The following is a 24,143-nucleotide window of genomic DNA, read 5'->3' on the forward strand; positions in this document are numbered from 1 at the left end:
ATTCCCATGATTATACCAAAAGGCACGACTGGAAAAGTTCAGCCCCTTGATGTCTACGGATTTCGTATTTGGAAGAATTATGTGCGACATTTCTCTGATTCTGTTATACTCTTAAACTATGACATGAATCTGCACATGCGTAATAATATAATAAAGTTACAGTCTTTAGTATATAATAAATTATCATCATCAAGGTATCACAATCTTTTTAAATACTCCTGATTTAAAAGTGGGTACGCCACAGAAAAACCAAAAGAATTTGAGAATCCAATAGATTTTTCCTTCAAGACATTTTCCAACACGTTGTATGTAGTTCAAGGATGTGAAAATGTAGTCGTTGTTAGATGTTCGTGGTGCAAAAATCCTAGTATTTTAAACATTTCTTCGAAGATTACTGTACCATATACAATGAATATAAATACCATATAAAATGAAGTCTGATAATGCTTGCTTGCTTTTACGAATCTATTTGTTAAAATAATTCTTTGGTAATTCACATTTTCCTAATGTAACGCGTACTTCTGATAATGTAAATTTATGTAATATAAGTGCCTTTATTCTACGGAAACATACCAAAAGTGAACTGCACTTATGGTGGTTTTGTATAAGGAAAAATAATTTTGGGGTGGTTCACCCCCATAAACATTTTTTGACAAATTTGAGAAAACCACATTTTTGATATCTCATTGTGAGAAAATATTCCAATTAGTTTCATTGTGAAAGATACCACTTTTATATGTGAAATAATTAAATGGGTACCCCAATTTTCGGGGGTGGTTTTCATCTCCAAAAATTCAGTTTGGGCCGATGAGAAAAAACACGTGTCGCTTAGTTTTTCGAGTACTACAACATATGTGAAAACGAAAAAAATCGGAGGCGGACACCAAGGTTTCCTTGTTAGCAGCTGTCTTGTATAGAAAGTAGTATGTTAAAAAGTGGTTAATTTCTGCCTTCTTTCGTGAACGATTGTAATTGCTAAAAACGTAATCACTGAAACTTAAGAAAAACAAGAGTACAAATAACAAAGCATCTGGATGAGCAGAATATTTTTAAATCTAGTCGAATAGCTGCACTGGTCAACATGTGGGGTTACCTGGAATCTGTGGTGCTGTAAAAATGCTCGATAATATTTTCTTTTGGCTTCGATGTTTTTATATAAAAAAAAAATACAACAGAATATTTTCAGTTTCAGACTAAAGACGCAAAATGGTGTAAATTAAGAGTTGTTTGACAAAACAGAAGTTAATTACGAAATGACATTCTTTGGTTTTTAAGGAACTCTAATTCAAATCATTTAGAGTTTTATTATTAAAAAAAAAACAGCTATCTAATAGTGATATCGCATGCATTATTTTTAACATCTCTTGTAATTTATCACACGATCGTAAGTATTCTACAATGTTTGCTATTTCTAAGTAATCCGTATAATAGATAAAATTAGTTATTTTCACGACACTCCAAAATTTAATATATTCTTACAACTATTTCGTTAGGTTAAAGATACATATACAGATTGAAATGAATAATACTTTTCCATTATGGGTACGTTTTAAAATTCACTGTCAGTACTACGAGTATGATTGTATCTCTCAATTGCATAAAGCTACAAGATTGCTGTTATTTGCCAGAAAATCAATGTTCAGAATCGTCATATGCCAGAGACAGTAGCTGCCTGAACGCCATTGGAATTGATGTTGCTTGCGCTAGCAGAACAAACCAATAGGTATACGTTAGTTCGGTAGCCCCGATGCGCGACTGCCGCACCGCTTCAAGGATGGATGACTGCGCAACTTAGACGTCCAACTTACAGATTTGACACGGGATAAATGCAGAGAAATATATATATTTATTTTTTATTATTTACGGTAGTATAATTCATTGCCGATGCTATAAAAATTAGCATTAATATAAAATGCGGAGTTCAGGACATGGAAACCGACTTCTTTCGTAGGAAATGACTTTCCAAAGTTATTCAAATACATAAAAATAATTGTATTTTATGAGAAGCATGTTTTTTACTTTAGCATAACATCTGATTTTACAAGTATTTAAGTTTTTTTATAACAAATTTAAGGTTAGCAAAAAAATAAAGACTGGATTTATTAAAATAAATTTTTGTTGCAGGACATAAACTTTTTAAAAGTAACCATTTAACATTGATTCAAGAGGTAATTCATTATAGTATCCATTTAATAAAAGGAAAAGTAATACCTCAGACTAGTACAACAAATCTACCATATGATATATTTATAAGGGTGTGAAATATGTCTAAATGTGTTTGTCAACAGTAACATAACTAACACTAATTTATAAAGTAACAATTTTCGAGTTTACTTATAGAAACAAAGCGGATTTTCACGACACAATGCCACTGTAAGTTATGAAAAGAGACGCCAAAAACGGAATGATTATTGTTTTTTTTTCTTATTAACACTGTAACAAAAATGTTACTATAGACTACTTCCCGCCTCCTGGCTCGAGGGCACCACTGGCCTTCAGCATTATTATTGCGTATACTGTTATGTGCTGCCATTTATTGCGTATATTCACTGTTTTAGGCCCATTGTATCTGGCTTAAGATCCCTTCCCACCACCTTTCTCTACCTGTCCACTCCCCCTTAGGGTACTGGTTCGGAACCAACGAAGACCGTCACCGTAGACCCTCTACAAGGACAACAGCTATCCCAGGAAGGTTCGAGAGAGTTGCTATGTTGCCTAGGCAGCGGAAGGCAGGGAAGGCATGGGCAGGAAGAACAGCTGATCGAGCTACGTCAGACTGATATCCGTTCACCCAGCTATCCCGACCACATGGAAGTGCAGCCCCGGTGCAGTCGCCTCACACGGGTAGCAAAGAGGCCTATGTGACAGCGGTTAAGCCCACTCCCTCCATCTCCGCGGACGTGCCTGGGCGGAATTTTGACAGGCCTGGAGGCCGCCATGTTGTCCGGTGCGTGACAGCTAGCGCCGTGCCACCCGTCTGCGAGGCCTTGGAAGGTCCGCCTGGACTGTGGCAAGAGAAAAGACCAATGCCCTGCCATGCCCGAACTGCTGACCAATGCCGAAGCGTGTAGCCCTCTCAGCCCAGCGGTCCAGCAAATTTAGAGTGTGCGAGAATAAGTGTGAGAGTGCTTTTCTGGAATTATTGTATCGCGTCTTGCGGATTTTCTAGCTAGTACTTCTTATGCGATTGAGTTCCATTTGCCATCTCTTCCCTACCATCTTTTCTTTTGCGCCTTTCTTTTATTTAGGAAATCCCTTCTGGATTATATCAAGTTTAGTGTTTTTGAATTTTAGCCTGGCCTTTCGCAAAAAGCTTGAGGCCAGCGGTATATTGGGCGCGTCCTCGTTTTAGTATTTTTGCGTCCCTTCCTAGCAATCCTCCGTAATCCTCCTTTTTCCAACACCCGGCCTTTGTCGCGTGCAAAACCGAGGTAATATCGTAAGAAGCCATTTGCGTTCGGGAACCTTCTTCCCTGAGATCCCTCACCTCTCCCCCACTAGCCGTGCCATTTCGAGTTAAAGTAAATATTCGAGGTCCTCTCGAGGCCATTTAACGTAGCTACACCGTTACAGTAGCTGGCGACCATTTTTTCTTAGCAACTGTGTTAAAGGGTCAGCAGGTTTTCAGAAATCATGAATGAATCGTCTATAATAACCTACTAACCCTAGGAACGATTGGACATCCTTTATATTTTGCGGCGTAGGCCCTTTTGGTAATCGGTCTCTACGGACTCATGTTGCAATTCCTGAACTGTTACAGTAGGAGTGTCAAGTTTTACCACTCACTCGGTTGTATTTAGGACGCTGACCAAGGATTCCTCAGATTCAGGTTGAGTAATACAACCGCCTAATACTACGCCGGGTATTAATTCGGTTCTGTCAATAATTCCTTCTTTTTTATCTTTCGTTATAGCTTTTATTATTGTTTCTGATCTTGGCCTTAACGAGATTTTCCTAATGAAGTTTTCTAATTTCCAGGTTATTCCGTATAACTGGAGGCTTTGCCTGCTCGGATGATTACTTGATGCTTCACGAGGAAATCGTTTCCCAATATTCCGTCAGTTAATACGGGAAAATCATTCCTTACCACACGCATGAGGTGTGTAATGCACGCGTCTCCGATGCGTATGGATAACATAATCTTGCATAAGATAGTTACCTCGGTATTGCCGATTCCCTTTAGGGTCAATAGTCAATCAAATATCAATAGTCAAGGTCATCTTGGGCTAGTGCATGTTTGTGCAGTTTCCATATTTTAATTAGACTGACTTCTTCTCCCGAGTCGACTAACATCATGGATTTTGCGTCGGCTACTTCTAATGCTTCTATTTGGACGAGGTTTATTCCTCCCATATTTTCCTTGATATTGTTTACGCCATATGCTTTTATTGGTTTTGATTCGTTTTCTGAATTTCTAACGTTTCTGTTTTCTTTTGCTGGATTTTTGCCTCGCGTGAAGAGTTCATTTCTTCCGGGCCTAGAGGTTCCTGGACGTAAATACTTATTCTTTTTCCAACATTCTTGTTCCTTATGTCCCAGTTTGTGACAGAAATTACATTTTATTTGTAGTTTACTTTTCTCCCTAGAAACACTAGGAGTAGGTAGGCTTCTTCGCGGTGCTACTGTCTTAGAATAGCAATCTCTAGAAAAATGTCCTATTCGATTGCATTTGTTGCAAGTAGGGGGCATAGTCCTGCTTGTGTTTTCCTGTCCAGAATATCGTTTACCTACGATGGAGTCACGAGTCCCGCTACTTTTTTTTTCTTCTATCGCTCCAGTAATTGTCGCCTAGAGTGTTTCGTAATGGTTCGCTTTAACTACCATTCGAATTCTATCGTGTAATCCCTGTTCAAATATGCCTAGGGCTTGAGTTCTTAATAGTCTTTCAATAACTTGATTTTCTGCGGGGCTATTTCTTGAAGATGTTGTAGCCGTTATTAGTTCGATAAGCAAATTTTGTACCCTTGCCCATATGTTTTTACATCTTCTTGGGGGTTTTGTTTACTAGCGTTAAACTCTAGTTGCAATGAAGTTGCAGATCTTGATTGACCGTACAATGACTCTAATTCCCTCTTCAATTCTTCCAAAGGGAGAATTCTCTTGTGTCTAAGTGCTTGATTTGCTTTGCCTTCTAATTTAATCTTTTGTATCGCTAAGACTATGTTATCATGATCTGCGGGGTTGCTCTGATCAAGTACATACGTCCAAAAATTCTGGCAATGCTTCGGGTTTTTCCCCGTTAAATACCTTGAGTGTCCCCCTGGCTTCCTTTTACGACATATAGGTCGTTGGAGTTCTTCTTCTGTTAAGCGTTACGGATGTAGGGAAACGGGCTTGTAAATCTGCGACCTGTTCTCGTAATCTTGATATTTCGTAATCTAACGCGGAATCGTTTACTCCGAATGATTTAATAGGTGGTCTAGGGGATTCTCTTGTGGGTGCCGCTTGTTTCTACTCTGGCTGTGCCATATTATCAAGTAGAGAGTAATGTATTGACTCGTGTGTTCACTGTCCATTCAGGTTAATGTTGTTGTTTCCTAGCTCCTCTAAAGTAGGTAAGAAATTTCTCTGGGCCGAAGGAGTTGTCCTGATGGGACCCTGTCTTCGATTTATTTAGAAGTTTACGGCTACTACTGGTTCTGCGTAGCGGTTTAAGTATGAGTCTACTGATCGCGAACTTGTCCGTCCTAACACAAGGTCGCGATTAGGATCGTCTTGCGGCATGAGGAGACATTTGCAATTATGCTAGGTTCAGTTTACAATGGTTTGCGCAATGCTGAGTTAGTATTATCTTAACTTACAGTAGTACGTAGTTCTGCATTCTTTGTTGAAATCTGAGCTGCCAATGGAGATGTCATCTTTCTACTTGACGTAGATCGCGAGTTGTTGTTTTAGCCTCTTAGTGTTGAATCCTGGTTCCTCCTGGGGAAGTTGGATTCGTTTTACTTGTTTCACTTAGGTTTCGTTTAATAGCGCGCACGTAAAACTTGTTTTACTTTATACTTGAGTTTTGAGAGTCTTGATCGTGTTTTGGTTACTTTACCGAAACACTTTGGCAATCGCACCGCTGCCACCAATTGTTGTAAGTCCAAATACTGGATTCACGGATTTGACTACCGAAAAGGGTTTTCGAGAGTCAGGTACTTTGGATTCGTTGCCCGAGTAAAAAGTTGGAACTTAACTTTCGATAACAAGTATAAGATTTATTAGAAACAAAATTGGTTACGTTAGAATATACTATTAGAAATGAACCATTAACGTGGTGAGTACGAAAATGACGAGGCTGGATTGTAGTACTTCGACTAAGTTACCGTAGTAACACTTCACTCGTACCTCTCTTACTTCGTCTGAGGTACCAACAGGTCCGTCCGCTTTTTATATTTCAATTATAGAATTTTTTAGAGACACAATAACCAAAGGATTGTCTTTTATATTTCGCCATGGTGTCGGCGATGCGTCTCCTTTGTTTCTATAGTAATAGCGGGTGGGATGTGCTGCGTTGCAGCGTAGCCATTCTGTCGCTTCTGACGTGGGCGCGTTGCCAAATCTATATACAGGGTGAACCACGGATCGTGATCAGTAGAGATTACTTTGTTATTAGCAGTCCGATCGAAAACGTTTTCATCAGCTTGCATGGTTTTAAGAGAACTTTAACGTGATAGTGAAAAATTACTGGTCATTTTTTTTTTAAATGTTTTCTCAAGGTTACCTTGAATTTTTTGTAACTGAACATATAATTTTTTTACGCCTGTCTGTTAGAGGATTTCAAGACGAATTCGGCACATGTAAGGACATGGCATTTTTTTCATCCGGTTCGAAACAAAATTAAAAAACTTTGTATCACAAGGAGAATCACAACTACGCCGTATTTACGCATCCAATGTTGTTGATAAGTCAAAATTTACCAATCTTAATTTTAGCGATGTTCAAAATGATGTCCACGAGCTGCAATGCACTTGCGTAGACGGTGAACAAAAGATTGTTTTGCATTCTTTATGGCCTCTACACTGATGGCGACTGAAGACGACAGAATGAATGCGTATAACGGCGTAGCTGTCATTCTCCTTGTGATACAAAGTTTTTTAATTTTGTTTCGAACCGGATGAAAAAAATGCCATGTCCTTACATGTGCCGAATTCGTCTTGAAATCCTCTAACAGACAGGCGTAAAAAAATTATATGTTCAGTTACAAAAAATTCAAGGTAACCTTGAGAAAACATTTAAAAAAAAAATGACCAGTAATTTTTCACTATCACGTTAAAGCTCTCTTGAAACCATATATGTTCAGTTGCCAAAAATTCAAGGTACCCTTGAAAAAACATTTAAAAAAAGAGTTGACCAGTAATTTTTCACTATCACGTTAAAGCTCTCTTGAAACCATGTAAAAGCTGATAAAAACATTTTTGATCGGACTGCTAATAACAAAGTAATCTCTACTGATCACGATTCGTGATTCACCCTGTATATTAAGGTGGTCCTTATTTGACGAAATCTTTATGGTTCGCGCCCGAAAAGTCTTCCATTTAAAATTAAAAAAAGTGTGTAAAAATTAAACAGGATCGGATAACATTTACCCGTGGCGCACTCGAAGATTAACATTGGTTTTAAATGGGGAAAAACAAACTTTTTAGTCTTTTCTATATAATTAAACGGGAAAAAGTATTAAAAATTTGTGGTTTACACCATCGTTACTGTCACTCTTTATAAATAAAATAAGCCTAATTAAACCGACAAAAATTATATCGCAACTTAGTTACAGGACTTTTAATATACGAAGAATTAAGAAAAATCATCATTTAGCATGATCTTGTCGATACATCATCTCGAAGCAACATATATACGAACAAATATAATACGAATTATTGATGAATATAATATTAATATTATTATTATTGGTAAAATGCGAAAAATCTTATTGATCGATGTCCCGTGTAATTTGTTCTATCTTGTATATAAAAATCTCGTGTCACGGTGTTTGTGGTCGCACTCCTACGAAACGGCTCGACCGATTTTTATGAAATTTTGTATGTATATTTGGTAGGTATGAGAATAGATCGTAAAGTATATTTCATACGGCTAGGTCATTAGGGTGTCCCTATCCAGAAAAATGGGGTGTATTTTTTTTGACAAAAATTTTTTTGTGTATTTTTTTTTATTTGGCATCAGAAAATACCTATAACTCCAAATTTTCACACTCCTACCCCCACCCTTCCATTTCTTAATACGCGATAATCTTATACGCGATTTTAGTATTTTTTTTATGAACAATATCGAAATAATTTAACCGTCGTTCGTATTTCAAACAGAACGAAATTATTTATGTTGTTGAACGATAGATGGCGCCACGTCCGCCTCATCAAACTTTCATCCACGCATGCGTCTCGCACGCACGTCATTTTGACATTTCATCATGAAATGTCAATTTTGATTTATAAGCAATATATACGTGTTTTATGATTGTAAAAAGGTTGGTAAAATACTAAAAGAACAATTACATTATCGGTATACCGTTTTTCATCAGTAAGTAAAACAATTTTGTGTATTTGTGTGTGTATTGTAAGGGGTTGGGAGGGGTGAAGCGAAGGAACACCGAGAGTTAAAAAAAGACGAAGGTTTATTCTTAAATCTAAATGTTATAAACGAGAAGATCTTATTCTAGTCGCGTGCCTTAACCTATGGGGGTGTGTGGAAGAGAAATGGGGTGTCGGGGTGTGGGGTAAGGTTCGTCTGTCCGTCGTGTTCGTTGCGGCCGTTAAATAGAGTGTACGTACTTTTGTTCGCCGTGGCGTGTCCTCGTGGTCCGTTTCTCCGGCTCGTCCTCTCTCTCTCTCTCTCTCTCTCTCTCTCTCTCTCTCTCTCTTCTCGTCTCCCATTCTCTCTCTCTCTCTCTTCTTTGTTCACGCCACTCTCGTCTCTTGTGCACTTTCCGCTTCGCTCTCTGCCTTTTGTCTCACTCTCTCTCTCTTCTCGATCGTTCCTCTCTTTGCTAGTTCCACGCGCCGGACGTCTTCGCTACTTGCACCAGGCCTAATGCGTGGTCCCCTTGCGCTCGCGTATCTCCGTCACCACTCGGCTGGGTTCGGGCCGTTAAATAGAGTGTACGTACTTGTGTTCGCCGTGGCGTGTCCTCGTGGTCCGTTTCTCCGGCTCGTCCTCTCGCCTCGTCACTCGTTCTCTCTTTCTCTCTCTCTCTCTCTCTCTCTCTCTCTCTCCCCCCCTCTCTCTCTCTCCTCTCGTCTCCCAGTCTCTCTCTCTCTCTTCTTTGTTCACGCCACTCTCGTCTCTTGTGCACTTTCCGCTTCGCTCTCTGCCTTTTGTCTCACTCTCTCTCTCTTCTCGATCGTTCCTCTCTTTGCTAGTTCCACGCGTCGGACGTCCTCGCTACTTGCACCAGGCTTAATGCGCGGTGCCCGGCCGCTCGCGCATCTCCGTCGCCACTCGGCTGGGTTCGGGAGATTCCGCGGCGGCTCGGGGCCTTGCGCTCAGGTTGTGGCGAAGCGAGCGCCTCGTCACAGTATATATTACAGTGAACAATGCCAGCAAGACGCAAGGGAACCCATTTAGGCTGTCAAACGAATAAAGCAACAAATATGCGAAATAGTAGAGCAGAAAGAACAGGCGAACAAATCCAACAAGATAACGAAAATATGCGTGTGAGCATGTCGCAATTGCGTGCATCTCAATCACAAGAGGCACGAGTTGAACGAAATCAACAACGACAATTTGAACGGAGACAATCGCGCCGGTTCGTAGTTAACACACGCAGAGCAAATGACCGACAACGCCAACAAGTACATTGAACGGCTTGCTCATCGGCACGGATGCAGATTCAAACCTGTTCCTGAAGTCCATTCGCACATTCAACTCATGCTTCCAAATGACTTCGTTCGGAGCAACAGAAATAGTTCACAATACTGCAGCAAGTGGTCAACAATACAATTCAACATTCAAAATCAAAGGCCAAGTGTACCACAAATTAGGCTCATTGCTGCCAATGCTAAACGAACCACATCAATTTTTACAAATCTACTTTATGGGAATACATTTGGGCACACCATGTTTTTCCCACGGACAATTATACGTGGCATGTTCTCGCGTGGATAAACCATCGAGCTTATTTGTGTTGGCTAAAGACGGACTGAAAAAAAATATGGTACACTTAATTGCTCTTCGAAATTAATATTGATTTTCTTTATTTCATTTTCCTACTTTAGGATAAAAAATATATTACTTTTTTTCACTTTACATTTAACTTTTAAAAGATCAAACAATGAATATGTAAGTTGCGTTAATGAAATACATTGAATTGAGAAAATGAATGGTTGGTGTTTTTTTGTTTTTATCGGCGGTCATCGTCTACAGTGCTCAATTCCTCTTTTTGTCATAGATCCCATTCCCACACACTTACAATACATTCGTTTTTTTTCATTTAACAACCAAAATATTCACTAGAAATAATTTATATGGCAGAATAACGTTCGCCTGGTCGGCTAGTAATTATATATTTTGATTGGAATATACTACACCAACTTAAACGCAACGGTATATAATAAAACAGAGAACTATAAAATAACCGGCATATTATATTCTAGAAGATTCGTAGATAACAATAATTCCAAAATGAGATATAAAAAAGGTACTCACACATAGCCTATTCACTAGACGCATGACCCATACCATATACAGTCTATTCTTATTGGCGAATCGGAAATTTCAGAGTCGGGAAGACAATATGTGTCTCCAAGTCGTCAAATAGCGTTATGCATCGATTCCAGGTGAGGATTTGTAGATTTAGCGCCAGCGATTAATTCATCAAATTTTCTCAAATGAATGAGATGGTGAAAATCTTCAATTGGTATTGCTGATGAACAGATATCACAAAAGAGCCCTGACGCCTGTGTAGGATATACAAATTACCGTTAGGAACTACTTTTAACTAAGTATTTATAAGCGCACGAAAAATACCTGTGTCTTCTCCAGCGGTTGTTAGACGAAAGGGACGAGTCCGCTTAACGCTGTGACACTCAAGCGATTCGCTTATTAAATTCGCTTATTAACTGTTAACGTACTAGCGAGTGCCTAGCTTGGGCCTCGATAGGATTCCATGGTAAGGAAAGAGCAAATCGCGATGTAGTTTAGTGATTGGATGTACTGGTGCACGCTAGGTCTAGCTAGATTTCCATTATTAGGGATGCCTAGTCTCAGCCCGGCTGAGCACTTTTCTTTAGTCGGAAAACGACTACCACATTTTCACTAGGGAATTATTATAAATCTTATATAGACATTTTTTCTTATATGCAGGTTCTAACATTTTTCCTAAAATTAAATCAAATTAAAGGATGAGAATACGTTCAGCCTAATACTTATGTCGATCGTGTGAGCATAATCATTAATTGTCTAACTCTATTTGCAATTGCGCGAATATCACTCGGTTCTGTTTTTTAAAAATCAGAAGTCCTCTCAGACTATCATAAACAATAGCTTAATTAGAAAACGTGTTATTTATATTATGATCTTATTCACTTGTATAGACTGCATTTAACCTATGCGTTACTACCTTCATGTACTATCAGTATATTCAAAATCGAATTCCAAATTTGTATATTTGATATGCAATTAACACTAATTCCGATGCAGTACATTGATTATATTAAACATTTGGCACTCTGGTTGATCAGCTCTCACAATAAATATTAAAAATACAAATTGAAGATGATGATTTACCTAAAGGACCCTTAGATTTCCAGAGGCCTTTGAGGAGGGTGGGGTCACCGCGGCGCCAGTCGCGCCACCCCCGACCCCGGCGGATGGGCCTGGTGGATGATCCAGTCCCGATAGACCTTATATCGCCTGTGGTGACGCCACTAACGCTCAGAGATCCGCCAATCCCGCCGACAACACCAGCCATTCCGATGGTCCCGCCACCCGGGGCACCAGGACCGCCAGGGCCTCCAAGCAGGCCTGCAGGTCCACCACCACCGCCAGCGCCACCGCCAATGCCGCCAATGATGCCGATTCCACCACCACCGGGGCCTGGGGTGCTCGGCGAGCCGGGCTGCGGCTGCCCGTGTGCCCCCGCTCCACCGCCAGCCTGCGGCAATGGCAGTCCCACCACTAGGTTCCAGTTTCCGCCACGATGAGGTAGCACCATCAACAACGATACCCATACCACCGTCGACACATAGAAATATTAGCAAGGGCACTGGATTATAGAGCGAATTCTGTTTTTTTTTTAAATGTCTTATAATGTTAATCTTTTATTTTTTTTACATTATACGCAGTTTGTTTCTATGTACAAGCTACAGTGTTTCAAAACCTCTTTCGAATGATCATATGTTATTGATTCCGCTTTGTTAAACTTGCTATATCAATGGCGGAAACCATTATTTATCGTAAAGAAGTTTTGGAATGTATCAATAAATGATCAATGCATTTGCAGATAACTGCATTGTAAGATTATGTCCGAATTAGTTAGAAATGAGCCCAAAATTATACCTTAAATATGTAGTATGAAGTCGCTATAGTAATACAAAACTATTACATTCTCTTTCATTTTCAACCGTTACCACAATGATACAAAAGAACTGCAAAAATTTCCAATCAATTTTCTTTTAATGTTCTTTTAATCAATTTAATTACCTTTTAAGCTTAACGTAAGTAAAACCTTGAATCATCGAAAATATTACGTATTTGAACTTAATGCAAGAGTTTTATTTAACTGAATATCAATACCATTTTTCTCATAAGTCAAACAACTGTTAATATTGCTAATACATACGTAATCATTAATAAACGAAGAAAGAATTTGTTGGAAACAAGAAAAAATGTTATATAAAAGTCGAAAATGAAATCATTGTTAGAAAATTATGAGCGAAATATTAAATGCAGCATGAAATAGGTAACAACGGATTATTAACCTAGCGGTTTCTTACGATTCCAAAGAGTCGTTTCTCAATATATCTATATTTTATGTGAGTTCCAGGCAAATATCAGTGGATTTCTAATAATCGAAATCTTCGTTGAAGAGTTTATTTTCGTGAAGAGCGTCGTGTACAATTCTCATGCTACTAACTATTGTAGAAAACTTAGAGGCTTCGTGCGGTTCCATGTAGAGGGATTCCTCACCCTTCTGGTATCCGGGACAGCAGCGCCTGTGCAGGCTGTTCGGGTCTATTCGGGTTCTTGTTCTAGTGCTAGACCATACTAGATTGTGACGTTTTCAGATAAAAACTCTAACCGTTGATTCTGTCTTTTGCGTATCAAGCCTTCCCAGTAGATTTCAATTAAAGAAGTCTAACAACTATTAACTATCAGCTGTCAACTATTAACTATCAACTAACTTATGAAGCCAGTCCACGTGAGAGTAAAACTCTCGAGAGTCGCCCTCGAGAGCAGTACTCGCCAATGGACATGCTCCTGAGAGTAACTCGGAGACAGTAACGTCATACTCGTCGAGCGCAGTTTCACGAGAGCTTGCTCTCAATTGAACAAATTCAAATACGCTATCTGATAGTTACTCGCAAAGGTTCGAACTGAGTTCGAATTGTGACAGTACTCTCAGATGTATGACCATGGCAAGATGCACTTGGTCGCAAGAAGATACGCGTGCATTAATCGAAGTATAAGAACAAACTCCCATGCTTTGGACTATCAAATGTGATGAGTATCGCAACAGAGATTTGAGAAATGAGGTGGTTTCTAATCGAGTTACGGTCATTCGGATGAAACTCCAAAACTGAGACGTGTCCTGTAGTTCAAATTCACGTACAAGATTATTAGTAACGCCGAATTGGGGTCTCCGTGTTACCCAGGGTTTAACCCAACAGTTCCTTTTATTTCTTTCACGTTTTTTATGTTTTTTTAAATATGCAACGCAACTATTATTGCTTGTTGTTTACGAGAAACCATCTTTGACACTACTGATGGGGCGTGACGTTCGTGAGTGCTCTCGAGTGAACGTGGTCCCGAGAGTAATTTGTGACAGTAACTCTCCGGCTACTGTCTGATCTGCTTGCGAGAGTGAAACTCACGGAAAAATACTCTCACTTGGAAACATTGGCTCATTGGCTCACTTATTTCGCGGACGCGTTTCATAGTCAAAACTGAGGGCTCATGATGCCCTCAATTGACTCCTTTTGCCCGTATTCATAGGCGTCCCTCAACTGGAGGTTGTAGTTTCCCTCCATGAAAGGCCCTCCACTTTTGAGAAACCCTTACTTCCAATCGCATTTCATAGACAGTTTTTATTGTGACCTCAGTTGAAGGAAAGCTTTCTAGGAATTTTTTTTAGATTTATGTGGTCATCCACGTAATTGATTATGCGAAGTACAATCATATGTACGTACATAATCAATGGATGAAGTTAATAAAATTGAATAAAATGATAAATGAACGTACGGTGTACTTACTTCTAGTTGTTGAAAGTTTATTATGCATTGTGTACATGGTAACAACACATCAGTTACAGTGATTTTATTAAAACAGTATCTTTTTGAAAATTTAATTTAAAAGAGTAGCGAAAACGTTATAGGAAATTTTGAAAATACAATTAAAATAATGGGTCAGTGCTAGATTACATAATAAACAAACATGTAGTGACTTATGTACTTGGTCTCAATAAACTGATATCAATACTTTTTATTAGAGGAATACACAGCACTACTGTACTTGGCGCAGTTTTTTACACGTAAGTGTTTTTTGGGGGATATCACAAGTTTTTGATGCTCAACGGGACATAGAAGCTCTAAGCACTGAAATCTATATTGTCACAGATATAAAATGTAAATGCATTATGATGTTGCTAATCAGAAAAATATATTGCGTTGTCGAAAATGTTTAATGGCATATTAATTTAATTTGTAAGTCCCTTTTTCTAGAAATGCATAAAGATATATACAAATTTTTAAAGAAAATGTAATCTTCAATGCATATAAGCGTCGTTAATGGTGTCCGGCTTGTTGAAGCCATGTGGTAAACGTAAGAGAGGGAAGTGTGCTGGATTATTTACGTACCTCAGACCGTGCGAACATCAGAGAGGATACTATAGTTTAAGCGAAGCGCCAAAGCGGCGCTTGTTGCACACTTTTCTGGACTTCTACGTCCGACACCTAGATACAAGAAACTACGGTGCGGAACGCCTTGACACCCTGAACTTCCACATCTGACACCTGGACACAGGAAACTACGGAGCGTAATACTTCGATACCCTGGACTTCCACATCTAGTACCTAGATACAAGAAACTACGGAGCGGAACCCCTGGACACCCTGGACTTTTATATGCGACACTTAGATACAAGAAACTACGGCGCGGAACACCTGGACACCCTGGACTTCCACATCCGCCACCTAGATACAGAAAACTACGGAGCGGAACACCTGCAAAAACTGTCACCTAAAATACGAGGAACTATGTCGAAGCACACATATACATACTCCCATATACGCGCGCTCCACATGAATGCTATTAGAAACTAATTAATTCTATACTGCTGTGAAAGTACCCTTATACTAACTGAAAATTCTGTGTGAACGGTAGCTTCACGTACAAAGTGTATTTAATTGTGTAGTGTATTCGAAAATTACCAACACCATCCAGAGTACAAATAGGTAAAGAAGGCAATGCAGTCAGCGCCATCTGTCGTGTAAAAAATGCGATGGACGTGCGAAGACGACGACGATGACGACGACGACGACGACGACGGACCTGAAATAAAATCATTTCGCTCGCCATGTGAATGCGTCCTGATCCTGTACACTAATCGTATTGAATTTGGTGGCAATCAATTCAGAACCCTTAATTCCTAGAGTGAATGTATCAATAAATTTTTCTCACATCAGCCGTTCATAAGATATTTGAGTCGAAACACAGGTATGTACGAGAGATGCTTCGAGTAAAGAGTCTCGGCGGGCCGTGCCCAGTACGACGGGTTGCCTGTACTTGGCGCAAGACTCGACCGAGTCTCTTGATCCAGCAGTAATATTCTGCCATTGATAATATATATAATAATTTGGTGTACATAAAGCGCTTACAAAATTTCAAAGTCGATTAGACTGCTCAATGCTACTGAGGCCGACTACTCGATGACGTTATACTATTATGGTAGCATGAACAGCAACGGCGCAGCCCGGCAACACCGTGCACACGTCACGCTTATTTCCACAATTGGCTGTCATGCGGTAGCACCTTCAACTCAGAGTTCGTCGAGCTGTTTCATACTCCCTTAAAAATATTTTTAACTTTAGCATAATGTAAATTTAATGAATTATTTACATGTTCAATTTGTATAAGGAAATACAATAGAATATTTATAAACTTTTAGACAATTACTTGCATCAACTTAATACCGCTCGTCATGACCGTCATACAAGTCTATTTAGGTATAGTAATTTTATTTGTAGGAATATTCCCACCTTTTTAATGTTTTGTATATTATATTCTTGCATACAACTTGCTCATGCCGAATTATGGGTTTCAATTATGACATCTTTTGAAAATTGTGTTCGAGTTGTCACAATTAAAGCGTCTTTAAAAAGTCGCTAATAGGGTGTGGAGAGTTAACTTGAAAGTAATTATAAGAAATGGATGCTTTTGCTAATTTTTATTACCAAACTTTTCTATAATGTCTTGGATCTTTTTTGAAAGTTCTCATAAGAATGAACGAACAACGCACCAAAGTAATATAACTTAAATAATAACATTTTCGAAGTTCCCCGAAGTATGTATTTGGAGCGGGGCCTCAGGCACATAGCTACGGGCCTGTCCCACCCCACGCGGAAAAAATATGTCGGCCGGGGACTCGGTCGCTGGGAAGGAGCTAGTGCGTCGAGAGGAATCACCGATTAGAGTGAATAAAGTATTGATTTTATTATTGTTTAAAAGTGTTCTACCGTTATTTTCTCGGCTCCCTGAATCTTCCGAAATCCCAAATGTATACTTATTGATAACATTCTAGTCTCGCTACCAAAAAATTATTGAAACTGAACTACCATCCCACGCAGCATAGAAATATTTTATCAACATTGCCAAAAATTTCCTTTGAAATAATGCAATACTGCGGAAATATAGTGAAAGTTGTTGAAAATATTTCCTGAATGTTGCAGAAACCTTGCAATGTCCGCTCAGAAAGTTGCAAGCATAATATTGCTATAATATTGCCGGTCAATATTCTGGAAATCTCAACGCACAATATTAATAAAATATAACCCAGATAGCACCTGCATATTGTATTGATTGAAAAATATTTAGCAAAGATTCATGTCACCTTTTTGTTTTCACATTGGCAACGACTTAATACTAAGGTTTCGGAAATATTTCAAAACTTTTCCTATCATAGTTTTTTCCAAATATTTTAATACGTTTCAGGAATCATTTTTTTTTATTAGCAGCGTTTTATTAAAAAATGTTACCATAACGTTTTTAAATATTTGAAAAAACAAGGCTGCAAAGTAGAACCTTGCAAATTGCTTCCTCATTATGTTACTTGGTTTTTTCTATCACACTGATGCAAAGTAGAATCTTACACTTTGCTTCTTGATTCTTTTTCTTCGTTCTGAAAGCCTCCTCTATGAGAAAGTTCTTTGATTTATTTTGTTTATTTATATACATATATACAGTTAAAAATGAGGTAAAAAAAAACAATAACGATAATTTTTTGAAAATTTCAAAACCACGTAAAATCTGAACCGCTTTAGCGATCTTGTCGAAATTCAATACCAAACAATATTGAACGTATCTTCAATTATGAAGAACTATTTAGTTAAATCGTCGAACCTTTTTTCAAAAAATTTTAAATGACATCAATTCTGAATGGCTGCATATATTTCATTAAAAATCGCAACATTTAAAGAGGGATATCTACTTTACTTGCGTGCCAAATTTCAGTCCGATCGTTCTAACGGTTACTGAGTAAGAGGCAATTGAATTTTCGAAGCCCTGCACACACACACACACACACACACACGCGGACATTTTTTCTAAACTACTTTTCTTGACGTTTTAGACCATATCAAGTATTCTAACATGAAAATCTCGAGAAAAAAAATTTTTCATGAAAACATAGCATCCTCTATGAGGAAGCAAAATGATATGGAATCATTTTAAATGTTACAAAAATATTAAAAAGCAATCGCTTTTAATATGAAAAAAAATGTTCGAATGAATATTTGCTAACTATTTTTTAAATAATAAGAAATAATCATTTTATAGGTACTGTTCAAAAATATTTCTGCAACATATAAAAACTGTTTATGGTTTCAACAATATATCTGAAACTTATACTTATTATATTGCCCTGAAATATTGAAAATATTGTTGTAATGTTTTCGAAATATAGGGTGCTATGTGGGATACTTTCTTTTAGAATAATTTAAGTTAACTAACCAGTATGTTTTGATCATTTTTTGTCAAACCAAATTCTCTAGGGAATTCTCTAGGGCATTCAGTTTTGCTAAATTTTGCATTTTAAAAAATTGGCTAAAAAGCTCGGGAAGTATGTCAACTGCTGCGTGCCTTTTATTCTGGCCACAAATAAGAGAGAAAAGAAGTAGGCAACACTCAGTCCGATACCAAAGGGTGATGTGCCATTGTCGACTTATCATGTCAACCACTTAGGACCGATGACATCAACGTCGAAAATGTACAAACATTTGTTCGTTGTTATCAATGAATTCTCAAAATTCCTACTCGACGAAGACGACTAACGACAAAAAAGTATTAGACAAATTGAAGGGTCAGCAGACGATCTTTGAAAATCCACGGCGAATTATTAGTGATCGTGGCCCGGCATTTACGTCGAACGAATTTCGTAAATATTGCGCGGAAGAAAACATCGAGCACATATTGATTACGACAGGAGTACCGAGAGGAAATGGACAGGGCGAACGGTTGAACCGCATAATTATCCCGATCCTCATTAAGATGTCTTACGAATGTCCCGATAATTGGTATCAGTACGTAGATAGGGTTCAACGCGTAATCAACAGCACTTATTAGAGGAGCATTGGAACTAAACCTTATCTAGGGTATTCAGTTTTGCTAAATTGTGCATTTCAAAATCTCTTCCTTTTAGGAATGTAAATTTAACGTCAATGTAATATGAAATTTATTACACCATGAGTTTCCTATCAATTTGACTGATTCTCAGTTATATTAAGACTTTGATTTTCAAAACCTCCATTTTCGGATCAATTCCCACTCTGCGTTGCGTATCAATCGATGTGGTGGGAGAGACTGAACACTAGGCATGAATCAACAGATTCGTATCAAAGCTCATTTACATGAAAGTGCATTCGGCATATAAAGCTATGCAGAGTCAGGAGGGGTGAATACGCAATCTCGATTTTCACAGCAGCGATGTGGAGCCGGTCTAACCGTTATTGCAAAGTCAAGGTCCAGTGCATTAGGTTATTAATTCGTAAAATATCCTACTGATGAAACGGCAGTGACACGCAGATAAGATAAACACGACCTTTTACATTATGAAATACAAAATCCGTTGTTACCTATTTCATGTGACTTTCTAAATTTTGCTTATAATTTTCTAATAAAGCTGACCTTGATATAACATTTTTTTCTTATTTCCGCTTGAAGAATATACTCCCGCAATTCGGCAGAGAAAATCCAAAGCATTCTGTTTAATATAATATAATTAACGTTTAAAATTTAACAAACTATGGATTGTTCATTTATTTTTCTACTATCTATTTTAACAGTTTATGTATTGGGATTGTATTTATGTAAACATGGCTGTATTGTACGAATAAATAAAACTAAATTTTTAGAATCGAAAGGTTAATAAATATCAAAATAAAGAATTTGACCCGTATAATGATCCTACAAGCAATTTATTTCGAGGTCAGAAGGCGATTGACTTGAAATTTTGCAGTTAAATAATAGCACTTTGCGATACGAATGCGAGAAAGCGAACTTTATAGGTAGGCGGTGAAGTTGGTTGCAGAGCCGCACACGAGTAACACAGCGGCACGAGCCGAAGGCGAATGCTACTTGTTTTACGAGTGCGGCGAGTATGACAAACTTCACGACCTGCATATAATGTTCGCCTTATTGTGCCAGTATCGCATAATATTGTTTGTAACGAATGCATGAAATACGATAATTTTTGTGCCTCCATAGTGGCTGACACATCTTTTCATTGGAGGAGGCAGCCATAAGAAGAGCAAGAAAGGCTTTAAAAGTGAATACATTTCATGACAGCGCGCGAGAACAAAGTTTACTTTATCGCACTAGTGCGAGAAGAAAGTATTAGTACAATAATGTAAAATTGGGCCAATTTGCGCATGCGCAGCATTTTTATCGTATCCTTAGTTACAAAGCGCCACTTTCGCCACACTTCGGAGGCACGAAAAGTAGCGTTTTTCATGCATGAGTTACATAAAATATTTTATTCTTGGTATTTAGATTAGTAAAATTCAGTTAAAAAAATTTGCGTGCACCATTTGTCAAAACGCGAAGCAGTTACATACATATATAGTATTTTTTTTGCAGATTGTCTCTAATATCTTGACAATAATGACGATATTATTATTGTTATTATTATTTGGTTTTTTTTTAGATTCTCTTTTGTGTGTACACCCATGTTAGAAAATATATGCAGTTTGGATGAAAACGGTAAAGAATATACGCATCTATTTTACGTAATATATCATACATTCTAGCATACTTCGAATAAATATGCATTATTCCTATTTATACTGTCAGAAAATGATATCTGTAAAGAGTAAAGGATGAACCAAAGCAAACGTAATAGTCTGTAAATGGTAAATTTCATTCCTATGGTTAAACCACAACAGTGCTGCGATTCTCCTGAATATGTCATTTCTATGTTAAACACATGAAGAATACCTTTCTATAATGAGTTATAACCTGAAGCCAATGAGCATCAATAATTGATTTCTAAACTTTTTCACGTATTTAATTCATTATACATTGCAAATGTATAAAACTAGTAATATCAGCATCCAATTATATAGCTGAACTCTATTTTTTCATCTATCGTCTAGACGGTCGTATATTATAATGCATATGCATACTATATAGGAAATATTAGGCAATTTTTAACAAAATAATGAATACCTAACAAAAGTCAGAAAAAAATATCGAGAAAATTGATTTCCCTTGAGGTATGACTTGTTGGACAATTCGGTATCTTACGTATCTGCCGGTGAAATAAAAATTAATGTGGAAACGTGGAAATTTTAAGCCGAAAGTATTGCAGATCTAGAGAAATTATTATTTCCTCTATATCTAAAACCTGATTTTCTTTATTAAATTTCAACCTGATCGGTTTAACAGTCTTATTTGCTTGAAATTTTTAATTTAAACATGTAATCATTTTTACAGTTTTGTCTGCACCATTGTATAACATTAATACAGTAATTATACTAGTTCACTTACATTCGGAACTTAATTTTTTCTATCGTTTTCAACTTGATTAGTTTAGCGAAAAGTGTGCAATTGTAGATATAAGGGAGAATGGGCGAATAAAGGTCATCTAAACTAAAGTATCATATTTTGTATATCTTCTACCAAATCCCTAAGTTCGATCCGGGGATATGGTCAGTTATTATTAAGCTATTGAAAAAGTCCTGTCAAGGCTGGTATATTTACAGAAGTGGGTGGTAATGCCGGATGAAAGGACGTATGGTACGAGTAGAGAAAAGATCATTTGCAGATTTGTGGAAGATTATCGACTGACCTAGAAGAGTTTCAAATTGATCCTTCCCAACTGAAGCACAAATAATGCATACGAAAGACCTAGTCGCAATCTACAATTAATCATTCACAATAACAAAATGTGTAACTATTGGCTACAGGGTAGTTTCATTTGCCTTGCGCGATATTCACATAAAAAAATATGTTTTATTCGCAGCGTATACGGGATACATGCACAGGAAATTTTAAGCGTGTGATCTCGCTCGTCTGAAATTTGCATGTATTTTGAAAAAACAATGTACATCGAGAAACAATCACAACGGGCAAGAACTTAGTGGCCGGGGGTGCCTACGTATCTTCTCACACCTCACTCTGATTGGCCAACTTTAAACGGCTCTAGCTTGAAAACTAAACACCTCTCAACAAAAGGAAGTTCATTTTCATGATCAGCGATGTCCCCCTTACATCACATTACCCTGTTAGTAAAGCAATTTAGGGACATCCTGTATCATTAGGAACCATATGAAATCTTTATTATTATGAAATTAATAACTAATTTGTTGTTATTCTCCGAATGTAATTATTTACTTAATACCATAATACTCATGCACTATTCTGTGAATAGGTTACATAGACATTTGTATATAAATAATACGTTATGCATTTTGACTTATCAAAAACTGTAATTGGGGTTATAATCTATGCAATAGCCACTAGTTTCTGCTTCTGATCTAATGTTCTATTTAATTCTTATGGCACGACTGTCTGTAAGCTTCTTCAATGTGATACCCATAATACTTGTATATTAGTAGTAATTACTTACTTTCTTTATGTTTCCATCTCAGGCATCAACAGCCACCGTACAACTCCATGAGTTGACTAGTACAGTAAATTTTTAATTCTCAGAGTCATCGACCAGTATGCTTAGAGGGGAGCGTAGTGAGAATTGAGACATTCAGAAGCACAACTCTATTCTATTAGCCGGTCGATAAATGAGCGACTAGTCTATTAAATATAATTTTTATTATAGTATTAAAAAATTCGAGAGGATGAAAGGAAAGTTAAAGAACTGTATCTTTTAATAAGCGTCGGGAAATTTAGATTCCTTAAGCTTAAATATTTCTAAACCGTTATCATAATCAAGACATTTTTTTTACATTGAAATGTGTCGATTATTTCAATCGAATCCATTGTGTTCAGAGCGAACGAAAATGGTGAAATACTATTTTATATCGCTATTTTATAATAGGTAAAAAATGCAACCGGTTTTCTGTTCGTAGTATTCTTCGTTCAGCTAATATTGCAGTTGCCAGTATTCGCCCACTCTTCCATAAACGGTTCACTATTAAAAAGAAATTTTGTACGATTTTGTTCTCTATTTGATAATCATTAAGTTATGGTGTTTAGACACTCCACGCGCCTACTCCCGGTATAATAAGTTTTTTAACAGAAGACACTTTCGGAATAAATTATATATGATTTCTTCAAACTGTACATTCAAATCATTTCCAATACTATATACACAAGGGACTGATAAATTGTATGGCAACTCTATTTTAAAAGTCTTGCAGTTATCAATTGCTGTTTTAAATATACTGTAACCAATAATAAGAAATCTGAAGCATTTTAATAACTCCTACCAATGATATATACATGTCCCAAGAAGAAAAACGATGTCTGTTTATTTAAATGAAAGTGTGGGTGACATGTGATCAGCATAATAGCATAGTGTGTTTCTGATCGCTATGACTGAGAAGTATGCAGCGGACGAAAATGAAAGAAGAAAAATTGGTAAAAAAAAGTGAGAGGGAAAATATATGAGAGGGAAAAAATAGTACAATAAAATATTTCCAAATAAGAAAAATACATTTTAAAAAAGAAAACTTAAAATGCATGATTAAATTGTTTATCTACACGAATGTTAATGTATGACCGCATTAAAAACTTACCCACACAGCATTTTATATCCATAAGATGTCTACGATATCCAAAGTGAATATCCACTAGATATCTATATCTAGTTATGAATATCCTGTAGATATCCCTAGAATATCCGAAGTGCCCTCTTTTGGAAATTTACTACGAAGTGTGTCTCATGAATAGAAAATTATATAATGCTCACAAGAACATTAGTAGTGTGCCATATATTATTTTAGGAGCTGGGCGTGAACTCCAATAACTTTATGATGACGTAGAACTTGACATATAAGATGTTTAACTGGAAATCAAAGTTCTTTCGTTACTACTTTCATTCTTTTAAAGATATGTTAATGCAGAACAAGCTACTTAACACTAAACCTACCAGAGCAGTCAAATGACCGCTTTTGAGACTTTAATCAAAATTGTTAAATTCCAGGTTTTTATTTTTCTTGAACTTACTGCACGACTATGCTAAATTCTGTATTAATTACAATCAACTGGAAAAGACTATAATGTTTATTTCAAAAGCGGTCATTTGACAGCCATCGGTA

At 37.3% G+C, this 24,143-nt stretch overlaps 1 protein-coding gene across 4 annotated transcripts in view; it reads right to left on the reverse strand.

The window, feature by feature from the left end:
* Positions 1-24,143, reverse strand: part of LOC107271760 (uncharacterized PE-PGRS family protein PE_PGRS10-like) — a 32,066-nt gene that overhangs the window by 4,557 nt on the left and 3,366 nt on the right. For 2 of the 4 annotated variants that reach the window (XM_025089244.1, XM_025089239.1), the window contains exon 3: positions 11,725-12,114. In XM_025089244.1, coding sequence (XP_024945012.1) covers positions 11,725-12,114 — 390 coding nt within the window. Of the gene's footprint in view, positions 1-11,724; positions 12,115-20,365; positions 23,015-23,621; positions 23,891-24,143 lie in introns of those variants that run through there. The other 2 variants (XR_003061061.1, XR_003061064.1) reach the window with 2 other exon arrangements.

Source organism: Cephus cinctus, unplaced genomic scaffold (assembly GCF_000341935.2).
Source record: "Cephus cinctus unplaced genomic scaffold, Ccin1 Ccin1_scaffold0084, whole genome shotgun sequence".
Taxonomy (NCBI): Eukaryota; Metazoa; Arthropoda; class Insecta; order Hymenoptera; family Cephidae; genus Cephus; species Cephus cinctus.